We start from the raw sequence: 19,504 nt of genomic DNA on the forward strand, positions 1-19,504 counted from the left end.
TGACAACTAAGGAAAATGAGCATTAGGAATGTCCTGCAAATTGCCCCAATTCTTATAACTAGTAAACAGCTGTGTCGGAGGGCATCTCTCAGGGTATCTGATGCCAAAGCAGGTATCTCAGCTACTGTCCTGTACTGTCGCCAAGGTGCCATCTGCTCTATTTCAGTGTATTCATATCTTTTTTATTTTCAATGTCCAACCACCGGCAATAAATAAATAGATGGATAAATAAATAGGTCAGAATACATTTTCAAAGTGTAAATCTGAAAATATAAAGGCCACGTTGAATTTGAGAACTAATGATATTTCTGGACCCTTTTTTTTGTTTGTGTTTTATTTCCCTTGTCTTCTCTGATTTCCCAAACACTAAGCAACATCTCACGTGATGCTCAGCCAGCATCCAATACACCATTAATACTGGGCTGAAGGCTGAGTTAGAAAATCATAATAAGAGAGGTGGTAAAGGGCTGGAATCACCTCCAGGTCCGTGGGATTTAACAGGTCACACTGTTTTTATTTGTTTTATGGGGACAGGTGTGAAGTCAGACACTTTAGAAAGAGCATTTACTAGCATAAGAAATATCCACCCATTTGTCTTGAGGGATAAAGGCGAGCACTTCTGAAAACGAGGGCAGACAGAGGGAAGTAATGGCTTGTATGTACAGACACTAACTCAAACAGATGGGCAACTTAAAAACACAGGCAGTTCTGAAAGGGAAAATGAAGAAAAACAGGATTTGGTTGAGAAGCATCTTTAGCTGCTCTAAACCTCTTGAAAATATTTAGTACATCGTAGCCCAAGGAAGGAAAAAAACCCAAAAAACACTTAATCATTTGAAGCAAACAGAAGAGCTCTGGAAAGGAAGGGACGCAGTACGTGGGCAGACAAATGACTAAAGACAAAGAGAGGCTCTGACTTGGCAAATGCTGCCACTTGACCGTTTCCTTAGGAGCAAATCCATTGCTTCTGCAAGGCTGTAGGAAGCAGCTGACGCCCACCCCTCTGCTTTGGAGAGTCACAGGAAGGCACAGGTGTGAACATTTAAAAAGAAAAGGGCCACTTCTTAGGAACAAAGAAATAAAACAAAGTTCCATTCAATAAAAAGCAAGACCCTGGGGACAGAAGCTGAAGGAAAGCAGTGACACTTCTGTGTGTTACATGCCAGCTCTGACCCAGTTACCTCTGGTCACTGCCCCACAGAGATCACCCTCCTGTGGGGATGGGACCCTAATGCACCTTCAGTCTGGTGTCATGAGAACTCGCCAGGGATCAGAACACTTTGTTTATGGCGGGTTTTCATGGGATCTGGAATCCTGGGGCACATTTCATCTAACTTGGTAGGTGGGATGACAGGACAGGATGCTGCTCTGGAAACTCATCAACTCATTGCACATGCTGCTCTGATCAGGGACAGCTCCCTTAACCTGTTTCAGCCTTAGCTTCGCCGCCTGCCAAATAAGGACAATAAAGACCCTTGGAAATGGTTGCCAGTGCTCAGCTCAAGTTAGTGGGACAGTACGCACAGCATCAATCCACTGTCCTCCGACTTTCATGAGCGAAACAGCGGAGCCGCAGAGGAGAGCAAGGTGCCTGGCAGAGTGTGGACCATTAAATATGTTTTTAACAAAATGAACTTTGTGGGTCTAATAAATTCTCAAAACTGCTGACCTGAAATTTTGGCTGCATTTTACTAAAAAAAAATAAAGAAAGAACACAGAAAATAGACAAGCAATAAACATGTGATGCAACTATGAAAGGTTGTTAAGAATGATGATGGAACTAAGGAAACTAGGCAATTTCACTGTAATAAATAATGTAAATATTTTGTGACTTCCGTTTTCCCCTATATATGTCCAGAAAGAAAATCTCATGACCTTCTGTCACTAATTTCTCCAGTTTTTCACAATTTGCAAACTTTCTTGCCCCAAGATCCAAACACTGCTGCTGGAGTTGATTCGGTTCTTGCTGCTGAGGTGGAGAGCAGAGGGGTAGGGATTTCACGGGGCAGAGAGGGGATCACACGTGCTGGTCCATTTGGGCTGCCACAGCAGAGACCGCATACCTGGGGCTTGAACAACAGAAATGTGTGATCACACAGTTCTGGGGGCCAGCAGTTGGAGATCAAGGTGTCAGCAGGATTAGTTCCTTCTGAGGGGCTTGAGGAAGACTGCTCCTTCCTCCTTGGCGTGTAGATGGCTGTCTTCAACCTGTGTCTTCACAAGGTCTGCCCTCTGGGTCCCAATTTCCCTCTCTTATCATGACAGCAGTCATGTTGGAGTGGGGCCCACCTTAATGACCTCATTTTCACTTGGTCACCTCTGTAAAGACCCTTTATCCAAATACAGTCACATTTTGAGGTCCTGGGGATGAGGACGCCAACATATCTCTTTTGAGGGGGGCACAAGTCAGCCCTGACACCTGTAGCAGTCAGACACGCCCGAGGTGCGCTCTGCCTGGTGTCACACACCTAATCACAGGGCTCTCCAGGCTCTATGCCTTGTGCACAGGGCTGTTCTTCTGGAGGCTATTCCTGTAGTGTGCTTATTACTGTATTTGAAAGTTGAAGATGACATCACCACTGGCCTAATTTCAAGCTGTGTTTCTTGCCGATAATACCATTTATGTTAGAAGCCTTACTGAGGAAAGCGATTGATGAGAGAGTGGAGCCATACGCACTTATTCGTAAGCTCACATCGATGCCAAGTATGGTCCAGGCACTGTGCAAAATGCTGGGATTCACATTTAGACAAAATCCCTCTCTTTAAGAATGGGGATTGTTAACACGTGTTCCTTAGACACCTGCGCCAAGTTTACCTGGGGTGCTTGTACGATTGCAGATTCCAGCTCCTTGGGACCCGCAGAGTCAGATTTGGGGGGCACTTGGAAGTTAGGGATCTATACGCCAGATGGTTCTTGTGAACTTTGAAGAACCACTGGTCCAGGAGAAGCAATCTACAGACACACAGGACAAAAGGCAGTGGCGAGGTCACAGCACGCACAAGAGGGTGCTCAGGACCCGGGGTAGGGGCACCTCAGTCCCCCAGAGACAGAGAAGCTTGGGGACTTGATGAGGAGCAATTAAAAGGCGATCGGCAATCCACATACAGATGAAGCGCTCCGCTGTCTCATTTTGAGTATTGTGAGAAATCAGAGAAACCTATTCCCAGCTCAGTTACTTAAATATTATTGATGTTAACTAGACATTTGTAAAATCTCTGCTTGAAAGCACGTCAGCAAGTACTTCCTGAAGACACTCACTGATGAAATTATGTTTCTATCCTGTAAGGTTCCTTTTTTAGGGGTGCCTGTTAGTACCTGGCTCCAGCGTAAAGATTTCATGTCAACTGTTTCATTTAACCCTTCAAACATGCCAGGTGGGGGAGTATTCTTATCCCTGCTCACAGAAGAAGCTAAACCTCAGTGAATTGTGTTGCCTGTCCAGGGTCATGGCGCCAGTAACTACTGGGAATGGGAGGGATCCTTGCCTAAATTGGGAGATTCTGACTGTGAAATGCCCAAGATCTAATCACTCAACTCAAATCCCATAAGAAGATCATGAGCAAATGGAATAAACCTCAGTTTACAATATACTTAGTGGGATTTGGCAAATTTTTGGCTTTATGAACTATGTGGATTCATAACCTAATATATTAGAATATAGTTGACATAATGACTATAACTATTCTCACACATACATATTTTCATATATATCATAACACGTGATTTGTTTTGCTTTTTTTTTGCGATACGCAGGCCTCTCACATTGCGGAGCACAGGCTCTGGATGCGCAGGCTCAGTGGCCATGGCTCACGGGCCCAGCCGCTCCACGGCATGTGGGATCTTCCCGGACCGGGGCACGAACCCGTGTCCTCTGCATCGGCAGGCGGACTCTCAACCACTGTGCCACCAGGGAAGCCCCCTGTTTTGCTTTTAAAATGATTTTAAAAACATTATTTTTAAATTTCTAAAAACACTGCACTATTATCATGTCACATAGAAGCTTGAACATTTCATAGAAGCAAATAAATATGTATAAAAAAATCAAGACAAAAGTCATAACTTCTTATGCATTTTATGCCCATAGGTAAAAGTTTTTGAGATTTACAAAATAACTCAAGTTTTATACCAGAACACCAAACATATCCTCTGAACTTTTGATAATGTTGCTATTTTTTTAAGTTACAAAAAGGACAATTTTCTTCTGAAAGATGCCCTTTCAGTGGATAGAAATAATGTTCACAGAGGGAATAGTCATGGTATAGTAGAAATAATGTAGATTTTGGAATCTGAAGGACATGGGTTCAAATCCCACCCCTGGTGTTTAGTCCTGTGTTTCTTGAGTAACGTCGCCTCTGAGCACCAGTGTCCACAGGATTAAAGAGATAAGAGGACGCATCCCCAGCTCAGTCCCGGGCTCACGGCAGACCTACATGCACCTCCCCGCCCAGCCACCCATCTCCTGCCTTATCCATACCCTTTACACTAGCAAATATTAGCACATATCAGCAGAGTGCAGGCGTCTATATCTTTCCATCTTAAAGTTCAGACTTTACGAACAGAGGCTTAACCATGTCATTTGTGAAAATGATGGTTTTCCCTATGCTTCATTGCCTGCAAAACGTAAGCAAAGCATAAACAATACACAAGATCAAGTCCAAGCCAGAGCTCCGACTCACCAAGTGCTCTGAAAATCATGGCTCTGAGATAAAGAGCTACATGGGAACTGCTCTCTCTGTGACACAGGAAACTTGAAAGCCAAGCCCTGTAAGGTACCACTTTAACTGGATCTTTGAGATAATACAGAAAATTTCAATTCTAATTTTGGCTTCCCTCCAAGATGAATAAGATTAGTGTATTGATAAGGGAAACAGCTGCTGGGCAGAGTTTCTTGGTTGAAGGCAGGAAATGAAGCCTGAAGGGCAAAAGATATGCCTGGTTTATCAAGGAGGATAAAAGCCAGTACAGGTTTTCTGAGAGAAGTCATTTCAAATGTCAAGGAAAGGGAGAAAAGCTGAAGTTCTCTGAAACGATGCAACACATCTGGCCTGCTGTGTGTTCTTCCTCACAGGTGATGGGCAGTGAAGGGTCCTGTTTGCTGCTGAGTCCTGCCCGGGACTGTCTGAGCGCTTGAACCCTCTCAACAATTCTCAGAGCTTGGCATCAAAGATCCTGTTTTACATGGCAGGAACCAGGTTTAGGGAGATTAGCACTCCCTGCCCATCACATGACTAGTTTTCTCTCAAATTCTGTGCTTCTAAGATGTCACCAGCAGAAAGTCAATGAAAATGAGAAAACAAAGCAGATTAGGGCACAAGATAAGTCATCTTCAATGGAAAAAACAAAAAAATCAGAACTTCAATGGAAAAAAAAAAATCAGAACTTCCCTGGTGGTGCACTGGTTAAGAATCTGCCTGCCAATGCAGGGGACACAGGTTTGATCCCTGGTCCGGGGAGATCCCACATGCCGCGGAGCAACTAAGCCCTGCAGCACAACTACTGAGCCTGCACTCTAGAGCCCGCGAGCCACAACTACTGAAGCCCGCGCTCCTAGAGCCCATCCTCCGCAACAAGAGAAGCCACCACACACTGCAACGAAGACCCAGTGCAGCCAAAAATAAATAAATAAATAAATAAGAAAAAGAAAAAAAGAATCATTCTCAAATACCTGTCATTAATTTACACTTCTTTTTTTTTCATTCAAACACTGCCCTGACACATGTTCTGCTGGGGCCTAGGGCAGCACATTCGTGGTCACATGACCAGCACTGGGGGCCCCAAAGGGCCTGACCCCACCCCTCAGCTTTCCACCTCACTCATTTACTAGAAGGCAAGTGTCGCATTTTTAGTAAACATTTCAAAGTATTATTTTGCACAATTAAAAAAAAAAAAACTAACATCCTAGTGCAGTTAGAGAATGTGTAAGTTGTTTCTGTTCCTCTGTCAGCATAAAAGAAATGCTGTTCAAATCACTGAGAAATATTATACCCACTCCAGAAGGATAACTGAAATATTAAATAGTATATTGTAATATTAAATATATAAAATGTATAAATATATTAAATAAATATTAAATAGTAGGCTCCCAGTGCCACAAAGGGGTATTTGTCCATTTATTTATTTGTTTGTTTCCAGTTTTCAAGTCCCCTATCTTCAAATAAAATAATTAAAATAACTATAAGATCAAACCTTTGATTCTGGTAAGAGTCTCAAACTATTGCACCATTTACTCTTGCATCAGTAATTAGATGGGTTGCAGGCTTTATAGTTGCTGTTGACCCAATGTGATCTTCTCTCAAAGGGTGTCAGATGCTACTTGTTTTCTGGTGGAGCTATTTAGTTTGAAATTTATTGCAGCAGATAATTTTTTAATTATATATTTTTTCATTTGATTTGCTCCTTATGGAACCTACAAAGTCAAACCTCCTCTCATGAAAAACAAATAAGGATGCACTCAGTACCCTGAACTAACTTAAACTACTTGCCTCCTTACTGATACTTTTAGAAACTGTATCTTCTCTGAGCACAGGTAACGGAAGGCCGCACCTCAACACTGATTTCGTTAGCCTGCTTTTTCTCACTTGTCCTAATTTCACTGAGTGGTGCCTCAATATTCCCAGCAATCAAAACCAGAAAACTATTTGTCATTCCGTATTTTTCTCTCTTCCTGACCCTTTACATTCCATCACAAGGGCCTGCTGATTCTGTTTTCTAAATATTTTCAACACCTGTTTTCTTTCAAACCTATTTTCACTGTATTTATCAAGGTCTTCATCATGGCTCCAATGCGTATTTCTAAAATTTCTAAGCACCCCTGTAATTTAGACAGGATTCTGTCCAATCATCTACCACACTACTAAAAGATATTTCCAAAATGCAGATGTGACTGTGTCTTTTTTGCCCTTTAATAGACTGAAGTCAACCACAGGAGAAAGAGTAAAAGCTATGTAAACTCAGTTGAGGTCTCCCACAATGGCCCCTACTTGCTGCTCCAACCGCATTTCCATCGGTGCTACCCCTTCAAATCCTATCTCAGCTGTCCCATGATGCGAAAAACATCCTGAAAAAATACCTTCTGCTCCATCTCTATTCAGTGTATATCTTCTCTTGCTTAATGTCATACTGAATTGTAGTTACTGATTCATGAGTCCATCTCTCCTAACGGACCATCAGAACGTTAAGAGTTGGGAGTGTGTCTTGGTACCTGCAGTGCCTAATTCAGAGGTAAGTTTGAATTGAAATAAAAAGCATGAAAACAGCTGTATCATCTTTAATGCTTGCATTAAGTTTTAAACCTACAACTACAACTGTAATCTACAAACACAGACATATGATTAATGTCACTTTGCCTCTGTATGAACATGTATATATAAACAAAATGTCAAAAACTTGTACAGAGTATACCCTCTCTATAAACTGGACCCTACATCTACTTTAATCTTTGGAACAGTGTGCTTGAGGTCTATAGGTTTCAGAGGTAAAGCTTGTACCTTTATCCTTATAAATGTGCTACAGGTTAATCCTCATTTTCCAATTTTATATCTAATGTGAATATAATATCTTGGGCAAGAAAATAAAAGAGTTTGAGCTGTCTTGAGAGGGAATAGTGTGATGGTATGCATTTAGATGATGCTTTGGCAAAGTCTTTTTCGCTTATAGAATTCCAAGAATTTTAAAGAAAGAGTTCACCCACTCTTTAATTTCATACCCTACCATCGTGAACTGCCAGCAGTTCAGGACCACATAGATACTGATCATCCATCTATATCTATTAACTCTCTTTGGACCCAAAAACTACTTTGAAAAAATTATCTTCAATTATCTAAAAACTGAAAAAAAATTAATCTAAATACAATTTAGATGGTTGGTACAAGGAGGGAATTAAAAATCCACAAAGGCTCATTCTGACTATATTGAAGGAGGCCAATGTTTTTCTGTAAGTTAGATGAGTATTTACATTATGGAAAACTTCTGTGTTCTATAAGTAACAAAAGGAAAGCGAATGATTAATGCTAAACAAATCAAGTTTCCCATTATTAAATACCATAACAATTACACATTTATATTATGAACTGTATTAAATTCAGTTCAATCAGCTCTAAGGCTCTTCAATTGTAAGTAAAACACTGTTAAGGTATAAATTGCCAATATATATGTTATATAAGCCTATTCTGTTTAAAATTTTACGATGTTTTCTCAATGGCCTTCACCTATTGGAGTAAACATTTTTACTATTTATTTTAAAAGATTTATTTTTAAAATGATGAAAATGCTTGTGTAGCTGTACCAAATAATTTAAATGGTTTAAAAAAGCCTATTTTTCACCATGCTTTTTATTTTTAAACATTACAGCCTCACATATGATGAAAATATTTTATACATTATTGTAATCAAAATGCTATTTTACACAAATTGGAAAGAACTAAGAGAAGACTAAAGAAACTGTTCCATAGTAAATGAATTTAAACACCTAAAATATAGATTACTTAGAACTGGTGTCTGCAAAATTTTGTTTTAAGTATAATTTCTTTTGGCCAGACACATTTTGATTCAAACGCTGAAGAGGCAGGCAGAAGATCTGGATTCTAGACCAACATTTTTATGATTATTAATAAATCACTTAACTTTTATGTGCCTCAGTTAAAAAAACATAAAAATAAGCAAATTAAACTAGATTATTTTTAAGGGCCCTCCAGGTTTTACAGGTCATAGTTTATGAAACAACAACAACAAAAAAAAAACAAGATAATATTGACTCCCCAGTTATCAGAATGGTTAACAGAAAGTGCAGAAGACTGTGGATTTATAGTGGGAAGATGATGCTTCTGAAATATTTTATAATTTGAGAACACAATCACATCGGGCATTTATATTCCAATTTACCACCTAGAACATGGTGTGTGATTCTAACATTCCACGTCCCTGATGGCATTACTTTGGGGTTACGTGAAACACAGAGAAGAGATACACTGACCACGTTCAATCAAATCCTTGAGCTGAAACTGCAAAGATTCCAGAAGGATCTGGTTTTCAGTGCTCTGTTTCTATTTCTGAGTCATTTAATTCAGCATCAAATAGTTCTGCTGAGCGAGAAAATGGGGAAAGGAGAGGGAAGTGGAAACTTATCAACAAGACACATCCCAGGCATTCTCTGGTTCCTTTTCAACCATGCAGCAGAAGAGCAAGCCATCCCTCCATCGAGTCAACAATGTTCAGAACTCCTCATGTGTCAGGGAGATAAACTAACGTCTGCCTGGACTGTCATTTCTCATGTGTCTGTCTTGTCACATGACAGTCTCTTTCCAGGATCTTCTTGGGCTTCTACCCTGAGAGCAGATTCCATTTAGGGCCCTGTCTAGGGACTCAACCTCTAGAGGCCAAGATTTGGGAACTCTTGCCAATCCTGGTCTCAGCCATTTTCCTTGTTCAGTCCACAATGCCAAGGACATGCAGCCCACAGGGCTGCTCTCTGAGCAATGGATTCTATGTCATAGGCAGAGAGTAACAGAACATTTAAAGAAAATGAGAAGCATTTCTTCTTTTGAAAGAAAAAGTACTCTTCTTAAAAAAAAACATCAATCCTAACGAAACAAGCCTATTAGATCTTCATGTTTATCTTACATTAAAGAAGAAAATCTGGAGGTACAACATAAATGATGCAAGCTGGGTGTCTGATTAACTTCTTGCAGTTAAAGACACATACAATAATTGTGATAAACATCTATTATTGTCTCATAGAGCAATACCAGAAAATCTAATATCGAATGAAAAAAGAGAAACAAGGAAACCAATATGAGGTTTCATTCATAAATTGCAATTAGCTTTCAAAGACCAATATATTTCGTTATGCATATAAATCTCGATAAGAGAAAACTGAAAATTTCATGACTTCAAAGCCTTCAATTAAAATTAAAATGCCTTATTTGAAAATTTGATTTTTTATGCACATGAAAGATAAAATGAAAAAAAATCATGAAATATTGAAATCAACTTTAACAAGTCCTATATTTAAGTGACCTAATGAAAATGAAATATGCAGTGTGTGGCTCAAAGTATGAGTTTTTAATCTAAGAAAAGGGAAAATGAGCTTTAGTAATTGATTTTCTTCTAATTAATACAATTGTCAAGAAAAATTATTTTGAATCTGAGTTGGATAACACATTTTTAAGTTTCAAAATGAAATATAAGTATTAGAATAATTCTACCCAGCATCTGGTGAGTGTTCAACCATTCTACGAATTCAGGCTATAAAGCTAAATCAAGCTGAGTGCAAATGTCAGAAGTGTTTGCACAGTCAGCAGAAAGTTTAATTTGTACTTTTATGAACTCACATTCATTTTTTCCTTACTTTTTAACCATAATCACAGCTCTTGTACATTTCAGAGTGTGATTAAAATAAGAAAAATAAATTGAACTCAAGTTTGGGGATGAAAACACACATTTCTTACCCTGGCAGAGTGGAGCGAGGGAATCCCACTGATACATGCCAACTGGATTTCGTCTACAGGTTGCGTTGCTATGGCCAATCATCCGATATCCAGGCTTGCAAAAATAATGCACTTTACTTCCAACTTCTCCTGTAGTCCTATTTAAAACACCACCATTCTTCAGGGTGTGGGTCAAGCTGCAGTAAGGTGCTATGGGCACACAAACACACATACACAAAACCAATAAATAAATGTTGCATTTCCCTTGATAAGAGATATAAATGAAATATCTCTATTGTTAAAATAGTGGGAAATCAGCATCAACACGGAAACTTGTACTCAAAGCATCCTCAGACACAAAAGTGCTGGTGAGGGTGTGGGGCAACAGGAACTCTCATCATGGCGGGTGGGGATGCAGGATGGCGCAGCCACTTTGGAGGACAGTTTGGCAGCTTCTTGCAAAACAAACACACTCTTATCATATGACCCAGCAATCACACTCCTTGGTGTTTACCCAAAGGAGTTGAAAGCTTATGTCCACAGAGACACTTGCACACAGATGTTCATAGCAGCATTATTCAGAGTTGCCAAAACTCAGAAGCAACCAAGACGCCTGTCAGTAGGTGAATAAATAAACAAACTGTGGTCCATCCAATGTTTCTTTTTATTCAGCGCTAGAAAGAAATGGTCTATCAACCCATGAAGAGACATGGAGGAACCTTCAATGTATGTGATTGAGTGAAAGAAGCCAACCTGAAAAGGCTACAGACTGTTGATTCTAATTTTACGACATTCTGGGAAAGGTAAAACTCTGGAGACAGTGAAAACATCAGTGGTTTCCAGAGGCTGGTGGGGGAAGGACGGTAGAGCACAGAGGATTTTTCAGCAATGAAACTACTCTGCATGAATCCATGATGGTGGATACATGTCATGTTACATTTGTCCAAACCCACAGAACATCCAACATCAAGAGTGAACCCCAACGTGAACTAGGGACTTTGGGTGATAACGATGTGTCAGTGTAGGTTCATTAACAAATGTGCCATCTGGTGAGGATGCTGAAAATGGAGACGGCTGTGCATGTGGGAAGCCAAGGAGTAAAGTGAAAATCTCTGTAACTTCCTCTCAATTTGACTGTGATCTGAAACTTCTAAAAAAAAAAGTCTAAAAAATAAATTAATTAAAAATCCAGAAAAATCTAGAGCCAAAGGTCAAGTTTCTTAAGTTTGAAGTTTAGATTATCTGCGACTGTTAATCAACGTGATGATGGAATTCTAACTTTCTGACCAAAAAAAAAAAAAAAAAAGAAAAAAGTATCATTAAAATGGAGAAAATAGAAGAATATAACATTTTGCAATCAAGGCCATTAATTTTTTTCCTTGTTGCTGTTAAATGGTCTTGAGAATTCTTGAGAATTGTATGATGACGTGGACAGTTAAGCCTCTTTTTTTTTTTTTTTTTTGGTATGCGGGCCTCTCACTTTTGTGGCCTCTCCCGTTGCGGAGCACAGGCTCTGGACATGCAGGCTCAGCGGCCATGGCTCACGGGCCCAGCCGCTCCGTGGCATGTGGGATCTTCCCGGACCAGGGCACTAACCTGTGTCCCCTGCATCGGCCAGGGAAGCCCCAAGCCTCTTTTTAACATATGGGATTTGATTACAATCTTTGAAGAAAATGCACTACTTCAGGTCAATGAAAATCTTACAATAGCTTTAATCACCACATCTGTAGGGAGACTTTTTAAAACTAGAGACAGTCATTTGTGAAAATCACAGTCTTACCTACGCAGAACGTAACATTTCAATGGCTAAAAAGCTCTGCATCTTATTTACACATTTAGAGAAAGAAACTCATTTTATTCTTACAAGACCAGTTTCACCGCAGCATAAAATCATATGAACTCCCTTCAGATGAGTAAAACAATAAAATAAAGAAAGCTGTGAAGTCCTGGAGATCCAGGGTTCCTTTTGCAAGAAGAGGTTTTAAATGTACCACTTCCCTGTGGGTGTCCCAAATAGAAAGCACACACACAGGTCTGAATGCTTAATGTTGAACCTTCCCTTAGAAATAAGTTCAGCAGAAACCTTCTGAAGCCTTCACATCATTGCACTGCCCAGAAGCGATGTCTGTGTGTCTGGCCTCGGTTGTCAACCATGTTCCTGTGAGAAGCATCCTCAGAGAACAGTCTCAGCTGGATGAGGTACCATTTCATTTTTTTAATGGACTCATTTTTATTAAGTTAAAATCCACTAACTCTTATACGAAACTCTTGTCCCATTGGCATACCATTTTCCATGTTCAACTGTTGGAGATTAAATGTTGTAAGTTTTGAATGAACCAAAATATTTAGTTTAGGGAGGGTATGAGTATAATCAGGCACCCCAGCTACCAACTACCCAGAATTATTGTGCCAGTAAATTAAACTAATAATGATGATGATGAAAAGCAGGAAGGCCAAGCGACTGCAGACCCTGCTCCAGGTTCAGAGACAAGATAAAGTCTGAAAGCTCCTGAAGGGGCAGTGGGACCACACGGCGCTTAGGGTGTCACCTGTGAGTTTCGTCACAGTTCAGTCTGTTAAGAGAGAGAATCTGCAGGATGACTGTCTAACTCTATGGGGTCCAATAATTATTTTCTTCCCTATTGACTGTGTTTCTTCTATTACCAGGCTGTCAGGATATCCCTTCCTTCCTAACTCATCTAGAACAAGATACAGAGGGGCCCAGAGCGGGGAGACACGGCACAGCAAAGCAAAGGGGAAGATTAGAACACGGGCTCCCACCTGTTCGACTCCTGGCTATGTTAAGAATTAAGAGGACCAGGGCCCAATCCTTACATTCTGCTCGTGGTGCGTTGGAAAGGCAGGTGAAGGAGGGAGACACTCAAGTAGGAATCATGATGGAAGACAGCGGGCAGAGTTGGCTATCCTGGGGTTTCTGGGTGGATGTCAGCCAGTCTGTAGTTCTGACTCTCCCATTACTGAAGCTTATTTCACTTACTCTCACTTATTTCATTTAAGGGCCATTTTTTGCTCAACACTCAGCAGTTTATTGAATTGACTTGAACCTCAATGGACAAGCACTTGCTTTTTGTTGTTGTTGTTTTGTTGGTTAATCATGTAGATCAATTATATTGCTCTTAAGCCTGACGACCAATGCTTCACACATGTAAGGCAAACAAAGGCTTGTGATGCAACACATGCTTATATTATGGGCCGCAGCTCCCTTGCCCACAATATTACAGTTCAGGGATCTTCACTGAATCACTGCTCTGAAATTACTGGTGATGAACTGCTAGCAGAGGTCATTGACTCATCAAATTTTAAGTGAAAATCTGTTCAAAGATCTATCTGTATCTATACCTACAGAGAGATAAATAGATAGGTCCATTCATAGAACAACAGCTTATAGCCTTCTCCGAAATTCTCCTTTTTCCTACTTTCTCAACACTGTTTAACAAAGAGAATCTTCTTGTTCTATAAGGAATGAAAATATCCCTTGAAAGACAGAATTCAAGGTATAATCACATCGCCAGGCTACTAAGTAATTTGCCACAGGTAAAACAAAATAAATTATGTTCACCATTATTTCCCCTGCACTGTCCATTTTTGCTCATTGGAAATAAATTCAAACAATTCTACAGGTCTGAGTATTTAGTTTTCAGAACAAGGAATTTGATGAACACAAATCCAATCACTGCCCTAATGCTCTCAATACCCATTCGAATGAAGCGATTTCAACTGTGAGCTCTTTGTTGATAAGCTTTTTGAATGGCTACTTTGAGCAGAGGTGGGAAAACAAAAGTCTGAGCATATTTTATTAAACATTATAGAGGAAGCATGAGTGAATTTCATGCCTCCTGTCCTTACATCAAGAGCTATTTCAAAACCCTGATGCTTTTTACCATTTCATGACGTCTACCAATCAGAGAGAGCTAAAATATTCTTAAAACTACTAAGACCTTTCGCTGTTCCTCCCTCAGGATGTTCCCATCACTGAGGATGTACTACAGACATTGGAATAAGCAACCTCTGGGAGGTACACTGGTCAATGAAATGCACAGAGTGGGCATCTCCCTTGGGAAATATATCTCAATTGTTAGCACAGATACTGTTGAGTGAGACACTGAGAAAAGGTTAGATATTTTTCTTAGTATTTAAAATATCTGAGGAATTTAAATTGTCTGTCTACTGCTTTTGTAGGGCAGTATAAACATTAGGTGTCGGGCTGGTCACATTGACATACCCAGGATCTAATCTCTCATAAATGTATTAACTGATTTAATTAATATACAAAACTACTGACAGAAAGTGATTGAAATATACGGGGAAGGAACAAAATAATTTAAATGTTGACCAGGAAATATATACGTAAACATATTTATTTTGTATATGTTTATATGTGTGTGTGTATATATCTATATATCATGTCTGCATAAAGATAAGAATTATAAAGATGTTATTATTACTTATACAATTAACCGCAGGGACTTCCCTGGTGGTCCAATGGTTAAGAATTCACCTTCCAGTGCAGGAGACATGGGTTTGATCCCTGGTCGGGGAAGTAAGATCCAAGATCGCACATGCTGCGGGACAACTAAGCCCGTGTGCTGCAACTAGAGAAGCCCACAAGCCACAAGGAAGATCCCTGAGTGCCGCAACTAAGACCCAACGCAGCCAAATAAACAAATAAATAAATAAATTTAAATTAAAAAAAATTAAATGTAATATGATTATCTCCTCCTGGTTGTCTCCTTAGCCTTTAAACATATTTTAAAACTAATTTATATTATATTACTTTACTTTGGGGGGAAATATCTTTGCTTTCTGTGGCATGCAATTCAATAGTTTATGATTTTAGCAACAAAACGTTTTAATAGTAATCAACAGATAGTTTATTTTCCCTAATGTAGTTTAGAGATACCACTCAGAGTAATTTCCCATCATATTATTTCTATTGAAGTTAATTATTCATCTTCAGAAATTAGGTTTATACTATAAATCTTTATATATTGTGATTTTTTAATTTAATGCAGATCCTTTATATTAAAAATACTTTTATATTAAATCTTAACCTCACTTACTAACCTGAATAACGAATCTTGAATCCTTTTTTACTGGTTGCGTGATCAGTGGACCAGCGGAGATATAACTGATTACTCTTGCTTGTAAAATTTGACTGTTCAGTATGGTTTCCACTCAAGACCACTAACAGAGGACTTTGACCAGAAGAGCCTAAATGAAACAGAAAAAAACAAAAAAGTTATGATATGAATTAGCACCTACAAAATGCAGACTACCTTTAGCTTTTGATTAAATTGGAGTCTAGCTATACGATATATAGCTATTTAGTTCCAAAGGAGACAAAGAATTCCAAATAAATAAAGCAGCAGATACATTCCCTGTTAAAAAATAATAATAAAAGAAACAACAGCCAACCAAAATAACTTCAGACATATATGCTACTAATACATAATACTTAAATCGAATAAAAAGTTACCTATAAAACAGCAGTAGTTTAAAAAATGAAAATAGTTTTTACTATTATTAGTATTTACAACATTGAATGGATACAGGGAATGGAAATTTTCATGCAATACTAGTGAAAGTATAAGTTAGTATAATCACTTTGGAGAGCAATTTGGTAATATCCAATACAACTGAAGGTTTTAATTATATTTTTTATAAACACCAACATATGTGCACAATGTTATGTATACAGCAAAACGTTTATTCCACCATTTTTATGGCAAAATGTAGATCCTAAGTTGTGGTTTGGGGTTTTAAAAAGGTATTAAAAAATCTTTTCAGGGCTTCCCTGGTGGCATAGTGGTTGGGAGTCCGCCTGCCGATGCAGGGGACAGGGGTTCGTGCCCCGGTCCGGGAGGATCCCATGTGCCGCGGAGCGGCTGGGCCCGTGAGCCATGGCTGCTGAGCCTGCGCGTCCGGAGCCTGTGCTCCGCAACGGGAGAGGCCGCAGCGGTGAGAGGCCCGTGTACCACAAAAACAAACAAAAAAAAAAAAACAAAAAAAAAAAAAACAAAAAAAAAATCTTTTCAAAGAAATTCTACATAGCATTTAAAATTAATGAACTAGATAAACATGTATCAGTGTAGGTAATTTTTAAAATAGCATATTGACAAGTGAAATCTGTTTGCAGATAAATATAATATGATGGCAATTGTGTAAACATTCAAAAGTGTGCAATATACAAATTGTATGTGAGTGTGTATGTGTGTGTGAGTGTGTATGTGCAGTCTCTGTTACCAAGATGGAAGCTAGCAAGTTCCTCACAAGTGAAGGCCACCATCTTTCTTCTGACACCTTTTTCTCAATTGAGTTCTCTAGTGATTAAAGTCCTATTTTGTTTTTAAATTGAGGAATAAGCACTACTGGAGCCGTAGAGAGCAATAAACTCTTGGGTTATTAAAGCTTAAAATCAACATATTCAACTTTTTCCTTTTTTGGTCAACTCAAGAGCTATAAAAGAGCCACTGTCTTTCAAAAAAACGAAACAAAACAGATGCAATGAACATGACGTTTACTTCAACAAAAATGCCAATGCTTAAAAAATTATTCATATAAAATTCTGACCTTTCATTTTACAGAGAACTCTTTGACAGTGAAACACACCTAGTCATAGATCTCTGATAATTCTGACAGCAACTGCTTTGATATTATCTCTATTATCTATTTTGCTTATGGTTTATAATGGGCTTGATCTGTCTATATTTTGGGAAGATCACATTGTAAATGCTTCAGGCATAAATTATTGATAATGATTTTGCTCCTGAAATAAGAAGACGCAGAAGCACTGCCTGCTAAATTTCAATTCAACCAAGGTGAAACAAAGGAACAGGCATACATTTAGAGTGATTATGTCAATACATATAACTATATACTGCATGTGTAGGAATATGTAAGCATACACACACACACACACACACACACACACACACAGAGCCCCTGAGGTTAACTGCTTGTCTGTACTTTTTTATGACACCTAATTGGCCTTAAGATAGTTTCCCGGATTCCTCATTGACAAAAGAAGCCCATTTTTGTACGTGGCTAATGCGTTACTTCTTCCCACCCTAAAGACTAAGAGGAGAGTCCTCAGTAGCATGTGTCCATTTTAACGCACCCTTAAAAACCCTCGGAAGATGAAAACATTACCCTTCAGTCCTCTGTTCCTATGTATATAAGTATGAGTTTAATTTCCAATTTAGCAGCTCATCTTTGGAAATACATAAATTGATTCATCGAGTGTCTATCCATAGAAGCAACTTGACTATTATGATTCATCAAGTCACTAAGAGGCATATAAACACACAGAGAATCAATTACAGTAATTTTTTTCACTGAATTGATTGTTATTTATCTGAACTCAATGACAAATCCATCAGAACATGTAAAAACCCTCTTATTATGTACAGCCGTAACTGTATCATGGTCTGCTATCCTGGGCTATGATAATGCTTCTGTACAAAGAAAAATTATTAACATCAGTTCCATTTCAAATTGACAATTCAACCACATAGTATGTTTAAGCATAGCATTGTTATATTAAAAGTTCATTAGAATTGTACAAAAATGCATGACTCATGCTGAGAACAGTATTGGCATTTGTTCAGTAAACTATTTTACTAATCTAAAAAAACTGTACATTAAAGACTCCTATAGCATTTATCACCCAGAAATCTCTGTGAGCCATTACTTTTATATATTTCTAGTAAAATAATCATTTAGACTGATTAAAGTACTTTTAGCCCTCTTAAGTTTCCTAAAATATCTTCTAAATCAATATAATCTTAGAAGAAGGGAAAGGAAGATCTTTTGAAATCATCTGCTTCAAAGCCCCACATTAAAGAATTAAAGAATGATTAAAGTTAATTCAGTACATTTTCAGGGTGTGTCACCAGCATCCTAATGGTTTAAAAGTTGCAACATTAGGAACGGCATGGAAATGTTTTACCTACTGCTTGATCTCTGAGACCACACAAGCCCAAGAATAATTCATTTTCTGTTTGGGGGAGACATAATATACTTCAAGAAAATATTCAAGTTCTTGCATTACAGAAACATTATAGTGGCATCCTTATTACATTATGCATAGGTCACTGGTATGTGAACAAAGTTTAAAGAGACTTACCATCAAATACTTCCAGTGCATCAAACTGCTTTTCACTTTGGAAAATGTCCACGAAGATGGTGATGTTGTAGTTTGGTTCCACTCTGATGCTCCACGAGCACGTCTGGGAGTTAAAATAGTTGCCTGGATACCCTGGACTAAGGATGACCCCAGAAGATTCTGTCCGGACTTCACTGGCTGGACATTGTGCTAAGGAACAACGCACCAGTAAAAGTTTTCCTTAACAAAATGAATCCAACTTCAAGAGGGTAGTTTCTAACCCTGGATATACAAGCTCATGAAAGAAAACAACAACAACAAAGCAATCCTACTGAGATGTGACCAAATTTAATACAGGACACAAACAGAACAGGAAAGCAACATTTTAGCATCACCCTATAATTTAAAACATAGTTATGTATAATATATATATGTTGATATACAGATGAGATAGAAGAGATTGATAGATGATTGACAGATAGCCATAGATGGATAGGTAAATCCTATTTAACTCTAAGGAGACCAAGAGTCAAAGAGATGAAGTCTGTCAACCTGATCCTAGGGCAGCCAAGCTGAGGTAGCTGCCAACTTGAGAAGCACTGAACCTGGAAGTTTTCTTTACCTGGAGAAGGTGGAGAAGCCATGGTCTGGCTCCTGCTGACCTGCCCTTGGTGAGGGAAGGAGGGACCCCTGACATAGGGACAGTTCATACCATACGTGCCTTTCACTCCTCATCCACAGTCCACAGACCATCCATTCAGGCTATGACTGAATTGCCCACACACCTCACTTAACTCAGGGCAGGTGCCTTGTGGACTCAACCGCAGGATCCCAAGTTTTCAACTAAAGTGTAAGACCTCACCTTTTCAATGTAATATTACAAAAACATTGTGAAATTATACACGATAATAATAAAATTATATTTATTTCTGCCTTTGATTATATTTTTAATTA

At 38.8% G+C, this 19,504-nt stretch overlaps 1 protein-coding gene across 1 annotated transcript in view; it reads right to left on the reverse strand.

The window, feature by feature from the left end:
• The window catches only part of CSMD1 (CUB and Sushi multiple domains 1), a 1,400,820-nt gene that overhangs the window by 84,114 nt on the left and 1,297,202 nt on the right, over positions 1 to 19,504 (reverse strand). The window contains exons 47-49 of the mRNA XM_060136411.1: positions 18,572 to 18,760; positions 15,511 to 15,657; positions 10,447 to 10,635 (exon numbers count right to left, since the gene is read on the reverse strand). Of these exons, the coding sequence (XP_059992394.1) occupies positions 10,447 to 10,635; positions 15,511 to 15,657; positions 18,572 to 18,760 (525 nt within the window). The remainder of the gene's footprint in view (positions 1 to 10,446; positions 10,636 to 15,510; positions 15,658 to 18,571; positions 18,761 to 19,504) is intronic.

This window comes from Lagenorhynchus albirostris, chromosome 21 (genome assembly GCF_949774975.1).
Source record: "Lagenorhynchus albirostris chromosome 21, mLagAlb1.1, whole genome shotgun sequence".
Lineage (NCBI taxonomy): Eukaryota > Metazoa > Chordata > Mammalia > Artiodactyla > Delphinidae > Lagenorhynchus > Lagenorhynchus albirostris.